The sequence below is a fragment of the Atta cephalotes genome, assembly GCF_000143395.1.
Source record: "Atta cephalotes unplaced genomic scaffold scaffold00046, whole genome shotgun sequence".
Lineage (NCBI taxonomy): Eukaryota > Metazoa > Arthropoda > Insecta > Hymenoptera > Formicidae > Atta > Atta cephalotes.
The window spans coordinates 676,822-684,651 of NW_012130110.1; the positions used below are offsets into that span (position 1 = coordinate 676,822).

General features: G+C 34.5%; 1 protein-coding gene across 1 annotated transcript; it reads right to left on the reverse strand.

Moving 5' to 3' along the window:
• Positions 1-5,544: 5,544 nt before the first annotated feature.
• Positions 5,545-7,588, reverse strand: LOC105622570 (phospholipase A1-like). The gene is made up of 4 exons (XM_012203987.1): positions 7,507-7,588; positions 6,951-7,301; positions 6,506-6,748; positions 5,545-5,963 (listed from the first exon to the last, which is right to left on the reverse strand). The coding sequence occupies exons 1-4, from the start codon at positions 7,586-7,588 to the stop codon at positions 5,545-5,547; spliced, it is 1,095 nt and encodes a 364-aa protein (XP_012059377.1).
• Positions 7,589-7,830: the final 242 nt, after the last annotated feature.

Sequence of the window (7,830 nt, forward strand, 5' to 3'; positions counted from 1 at the left end):
TTCTGCTCAAAGGACAACGATAACTAGCAAGTAAATCGACACGAAAATTCCATTGAGAGATTCAATATGATTTTTTCTGAGATGTCTTATTTCTCTGACTCTTACGTAATAAAACGTGAATCAATGAGTCATATGTTCGCCAACGTGTGATTTAGTAGTCGTCAATGAATCACATATTCACGATATGAACTGGTCGTTTATCAATGCGTTCAAGCCAAGATCAAAAGAGCAATAAATAAAGAAGTGTTGTGCATGAGTCGTCGAATAATACAGAAACGGAATCGACGAAGAAGGCTCAGAAGGAAAGCTAATTGATGCCAATCGAAACCTATGGTGCTTGATAAATGAACAGCCAATATTTGGACTAAGGGTGTCTTCTCCCTTTCCCTCACCAACTGCGCTTTTTTTCTCGCTTTTTATCGCCGAGTTCTTTACATTGATCATCGTAGAAGACGCGTGATGGTGCACGAGAGGTTGAAAGGAGATGGATGACGACGAGCATACGCACAACTTACGCGCGTTTGAGTAAATATCTCCGCGAGTATTTACACAGCGAGCTCGACTCCGAGATAGCCCGTGATTAATGGCCCTTCTTCAAGCTTTATTAACGACCTGTCCACCCAACCCCACCTTGACCACTTTTGGAAAACCTTGTGTAGCCGGCAAGTTCGCGTCATGATACGATTTTATTCAGATGCTTCCTGAAAATGCAGGGAGGAGAAAGGCTTGCTGGAATTCTTGCGAGCTCTTGTCGTGTGGGCATTTTGATTTTTCGAAATTCAAGGTTGCCGTTAAAAATTTATAGAATTAATTATTTGATTTATGGGATGGATGTTTGCTCGAAACACACATTATTTTTTCTCGATTATTCAATTGCGTGTGTATGTGTTAATTAATTATTATATACGATTCAATCGATTCTGCGAACGCGCATGGTTCTTCCAAGAACGGTCTTTTTGTTCTTCAATCGACGTTGAGTCACATGGCGAAAGGACCATAAGGTACCGTATAAATACATAGTAATCCTATCCGATAATAGTCGCACGGTCAATTAAGATGACCGTCATAAGAACCAATTAAACGTAAGTGCGTGACCATCCTGGCTCGGGTTACGTATTTACGATCTAAAATTATGCGTTTTCGTCGCCCATACTCTCCCATTACTTTGCTCTACGATTTCTTTCTCAAGTGGCTCCCTTCACCCTCGTCTCTTACGATTATGAAATTTCATCTGTGTCTGTATGCGCACCTGATTTTATGCTACGCATATCTACTATATTCCCGACGCTTCGTCGAGGAAAACGTTTCCAAAGCTTCATATAATTCGTCGTCAAAAGTCGGCCATAATTGGCGCAATTATGTGTATAATGCAATTATCAGTTCATTTCCTCGGTATACAGATATACGATAGACTGAAGCGATACTCTTTGGAAATGCGTAAATAATATATTTGCGTATAAACGTGACGACCGGATGTGTGATCTACGTGATTAATCGCCGCGTTAATTAAAATGTTCGCTTAATAAGTTCGCTTAAACGGCGGGAAAAACAGCGCGGCGATTCATTTAGCAATTATTTTATGTAGTTTATACGCACATATACATCGCGAGTAAAGTACTTCGCACGATGCACACCCGCGCGTACGATAATGCAGCAGATTCCAAAATTACACCACGATAATAATGATTTCGAATAGATTAATCTCTCCGATGGGACATCATGCACGATTCGCTTTTAAGACATTCAATAGTGACATCTCTCTCTTTTCTTAAGGTGATGGTAATGGCTCTAGAGTCGTCTTTTTTTTGGAATCGACAAAATATCTACTTTATTAGTTTCATAGAATTAAAATTCCTTTTCCACGATAATATACACGTCCTATCAATATCTTCGGCTCTGTATATTTTGTGTTCAAAACAGAAAAAAATCAAAAAATTATAGATTTCTACCATATATCCATATTTACCTTAATATGACGATCAATGCTGTCAATTTATCAAAACATTTACTTCATAAAAAAATTATGTAGATTATATATGCTCGAAATAAAGCAGAGCCAAATATAAAATAAAGAAATAAATATATGAATCGTTAGAATTAGTTTAGAAGTCTAAACAAAGATATTTTGGTATTCTACGAATATGTATGTATTTATGTGCGATATTTGTAATAATATACAATGATATGTCTCGTAAATTATATGTTTGTATTGTAACGTGTGTAAGTCGTATTTGATCGATAAAACAGGACAATCCTTGTATCCTTAAGATTACACAAAAAAATCTCGCATGTGGATATATACATGGAATGCGTTTTGAAGAGTGGTCCTTTTTTTGAAACCCTTTGTCGTCTCGGTTTCTCAAATTCTTAATTGATTATACCAAATGAGTCACTACAAGGGCACAAAAAATGGAGTACGACGTTTATCAAATATATCTTCTTCAAAGGGCGACCACTGGAACTTGGTTCGTTTTTCATACACTCGCTATGTTATTTGTTCTTAATTAAAGATTTCGATATATAAGAAAGTTGCTTCCAGCTGTGAAAATAATATTATATGACCACGTTATTGTATACTTTGTACTCATATATTCGCGAGATTTTATGATTAGATTATTTTAATTTTCACATCGATTTTGTGATAATTTATAATGTGATAATTAATTATTTTATACATAATTTCTTGATCTCAATATATCTATAACGTACTTGGTCGATAAACATCATAATAGAATATTTTGCGCTGTGGATAAAACATGCATATTTTTCTTTTCATATAGTTGTTGTTTAATCATTTTATGAAAATTTTATGCATTATTCTTTTCTCTATTTCTACTTTTAACGGGAGAAAAATAGAAATACATTTATCCATTTGTTTTTAAATACTTTTATCGAAGTATCTCAGATTCGAATATATGTATACGCGCGTGATGGTTTTCTTGGATAACATCAACTTTAAAAGGAACAAATAAATTCTCGTTCGGTGTCGATACTTTCAGAAAAATGAACGGCAAGGGGATTGTTTTACGCCGGGAAAAAAATAGTCTCCGATAAACTTGCGGCTTGAATACGATCGAAAGGACAATATTTTCCCGACAGAGACGTAGGCAGCGAACGCTACGTATGCTGATATATGGACCCGTCTCGCGTTGATAGATACCAGAAACTTTACAACTTTAATTTTTCCCTCGACGTCAATTTTGGGTTTTAATCTTGACCTACACCTCGGACAGGGCGCGTCAGACAAGAAAAGAATTATTACCGTTACAATTAAATAACGTCCTTCTCCACGTGAATTGTATTTGAATTTCGGGACTTTGAATACTTCATCTGAAAAGGGTTTACATTTTTCAATACTAAAACAAGTTTTTTCAAAACAATAATATAAGATAGGTAATAGATACAAATAATTAATATAAATAGATAGGTAATTTCACAAATTTTCGTCATTACAAAAAATAAAAGAATCTTCAGATATACGTAATGTAAGTTCCGCGCAAAGCAGGATAAAATCATGAAAAATAAAATAATATTTAATATGATGATGAATTACTTAAACGCATCAGATAATGGCATGCATTATATAATATTTCTTCCGATTTTTTAATATTCTCCAATCGATAACAAATATTAATCCACAATAAGTCTGATATTAATTATTTAATCTTATCAGGAAGAAATATTAGCTCATAAGAAATTGCATTAATAAGATCATTGTAATATATGAGATACAATTGTAGTTTTTATTAAAAGATGATACATTATTATATCGTCCTGTGGTACTAATGATATGGTTGATAATAAATGTACTTTATATTAATCTTAATAGATTAACACGACCCAAAGGAATACCTTTCTGGTCAAGAAAGATGTATTCCTGTTTGGGACGTCCTGTATCAGGATTTTTTCGGTCTACCTATTCGGGACTCTTATTCATGTCAGGTGGTATTCATACTCAGGTGGCCAGCTTGCATTTAGCGAACCTATTGTTCACGCGTTAATGAAACACAGCTCGGCTTTGCCAACTTTTATCGTAGATATTTCAATTGCAAGTGCGAACAATTGATATTCCCGGCGTATATTCGCAATGGAAATATTCGGCACCTTATCGAACTTGTAGATATCGCGATTTAATACCAAGACTCAATTGCGCTTCAGAATAGAATATTTCATATCAATTGCAAAAGTGTAACATTTTAAAAATTTATTAATACTTTTTGAATCCACTATTTTTTTTACTTTTGCATAAACTATTTCAACATAACATACGTTTTTCAAAACTTATAAAACAGTCTATTCACTTCAGGTCATTTTTCGTCAATTTAAAGAAAGATATTTGATTGAAGTATTATTAAAATATTTTGAGATGAACGTCATAATTATCATATTACTGAAGATAATCTATTATCTAGCCCACATGGGTTTGAATTCAGACTAATAAAAGAAATTAAAAAGTTATATATTTTTTTATTTTGCAAAAATATAATGATATTTATACATCATGCTCTATTGTTAATAAGTATAAATTGTAACAAATGTCATTACATTTCTAATATCATAAGGATGATTATACATTTTTCAGTCAAGCATTATAGATCTGGATTGCGGAATTAACACTTTAATAATGGCTACGTTGAAAATCAGCCGTTTCTAAAAATCAACATCGATTGCGCATTCACGTTAAAATGGACGAAGGTAACTTATTTCGAGCGCGACAATCTCTCTTATTTTGCGAAATCACGTTTATCTTCTTTTTTAAAACTTCATCTCGTGCATTATGTCAAAATGATAAATATCTGCGTCTGTTTACACGAAACTGCCCGGAGCCTAAAATTCAGCGCACGTTTAATCCAACTGTTTTCCACATTGCCTTATTATCTTTGTTGCTATACACGATATATGCGAGATATATTACGATAAAATTTAATGTACTGCGACTAAGACCGCGGCTAGTCCGAGCAATTCGCATTTCAAGAATCCCTGCGTCTCGGTGGATGTTTGCACGCGTATACGCATCGAAGCGCTGCGAGAAAAAAAATTGGACAACGGCAGAGAAATTGATACGTATGTGTAATGCGACTTGGCTCGCATTTAGAACACCGGACATATCCTCCCCATATTTTGCATTTCCAATGAAAAGTTATGATGCGTTTTATCTCATGAGACGTATTTCGCAAAATACATGGTGATTGTGTTATCCCGGTAATTGGGTCGACGGTAAAGCGAAACGTCGCGCGATGTCGACGATACTTCAGTCTGTTTTTTCAATAAGTAGCATCTACGATAGTTCAACGATTTGTAACCCCAGCTTAGATGATATAAAAATGCCCTGGTACGAGAGCTACAATAACTCGCGTTCGAAACAGCCGCTGCGGGCAGAAACGAAATTACGCATCGTGAACATGTCCGATCGATTGCTGGGAAAAACGAGTTTAGCTCGGCGGATTTCTCCTTCCTGTTCCGCAATGAATTTCCAAATCCAGAATCCTCGCTGACGGCTGATCGTCAATCGGGCCGATCCTTCTAGAGCGACGATCATCAGCGTCAGTTCGCGAACGGTTTGATCGCGAACGGAGACGACGGATTAGTTACGAGGTAGTAGGTACCACTTGGTCTGAAAAGCGACTTGTGACCACCCATGATAGATGCGTGTGTGTTGTTACATAAACCCGATTTAAATTTAGAGAAGCTGTCGCAACTTCTCCCGAGGAACCCTATGTGACTAGTGATAGACTCGGCGAAGTACTGATACGAGCGACTGTGAGAACACGAGCCTCCAAGATCTACCCCACAGCCGACTTGCTTTTGACCGCCGTTAGGATAAAAGTCAATATCTCCGATAGCTGTGAAGTAGCCAAGCCAACCACCATTAGTATGGATGATCTCCACATAACTCGCATCGTTTTTCGATATCCTGGATCCTGATTCTGACGACCTAAAGCCAGGCAAAGCTGGATCTAGTCCTGGAACGATAAATTCACGCCATGACAGTGAATAATTATAATTAATTGATCGATTGAGATCAACATAATCAATTTTTATATTTGAAAATTTTATAAATGAAACAAGAAATGACGAGAACAATGTTTGATTAACACGTAAAAAAAAGTTTTTTTTCTATGAAAACGTAAAACTTTCTATAAAATAACACATGCATATTGAATGCTTAATGCCTATCAAACATGAAAAATAAACGCATGTTTCTCAAAAATTTGATAAATCTCACAAAATGTTTCTGTAAAAAATAATAATACATTAATATTAAAATATATACTATCACATTTTTCTACTTCTGAAAAGAAGAGAGATAAAATTCTTTTAATCGTTTATATAATCTCCAATGAGACTCAATAATGTTTGATAAAAAGGATGGCTTCTTGTCGCACGAAAATTTTTAATTCTAATCAGAATATTAAACATAAAGATACAATATATTTTATGCAACGTCAAATATCGTTCTTAGTCGAATATGAAAGCTATTAGATGTAAAATGTCAAGAACTTACCCACGACATAACCGATATCGCTGCTAGCGTTGTAAGCAGCGATTCCAGCTATATGGGCACCAAGAGAGTGACCGATCACTTTGGTTTCCCACGAATTCATTCCATTTTTTACAAGAAAATCAATCATAGTGGCGACATATTGACCAATTACTGTGACACTCCTGCTAGCCGAAATATAGGACATGTTACTTATTGCACTCCAGTCGATGATAATAATGTTGTAATCGCTAATCTGAAGATAAGCTGTAACATAAGAAGTAACAGACATTAGTAATAATCTAAGAAAAGTAACGAAAAGGAAAAGGTTAACGCTTGAAACTTAATTAATTTCTATACAGAAAGAAATTAACGTTCTATATGTTCTATGTTGAATTTTCTATAATAATTCTCTTAAGTTACGAAACACTAATAAATATTTATACACTAATGACAAATAATAAAATACCATCACGAATTAAAATGCACGATTCGCTGCTGCCCGAACTCTTCCATCCGTGAGTTATAATACGCGTTGGTTTTGTAGGGTCGAAATTGCTGTTCTTAAGAGCATCTTCATCGTCGACATAGAGCTGCTTCGATTTGATGAGATTGTCTCTTTTGTATAGATAAAAGAGGATACTTTTTGACAAATCGCTGTCATTATATGCATTTTGCTGAACGTTTACGTAGTCGTCTTCCAACGCCAGCTTCACCAAGTTCTTGTTGTCGTCGTATACATACGCTACTTCATTTTCAAATAATGCATAATCCAATGAAGTAAAAATATCGTCAGAAAATACTTCTTTCACTGGAAGCCCTGCGCAATCGGAGATACAAGATACATCGCATAATACAAAATGAAAAAGGAAATGTATAAGAGGAATATATCAAACGAAAATATTGTTATAGTATAACAATTATCTTTCTATTCAAATTTTAAAAAGTTATACAAGTTAATGTGCGAATTTAGAATGCAATAAATTTGTCTTTTTACAGAAAAACATTTAAATAAATATTTTTACCAGTTACAGTGCAGGCAAACAAAACACCAATTAAAACATGCATCACCATGTTTAACATTATTTTATTGTTAATACCGCACATTCAGCCGCTGACTTATAAAGTGCCTTCTATCAATATATTTATATACAATTTTATGCTTGAGTTTTATCAATATACTTAGGTATTTATATAATTTTAGCGATAAGATAAATTTCTTTTGCAGTATCGTAACTATAATATTGATTATTTGATAATATCTGAGATATTATCTTAATCAAATTGTAATATTTGTGTGTGTGTGTGTGTGTGTGTGTGTGTGTGTGTGTGTGTGTGTGTGTGTGTGT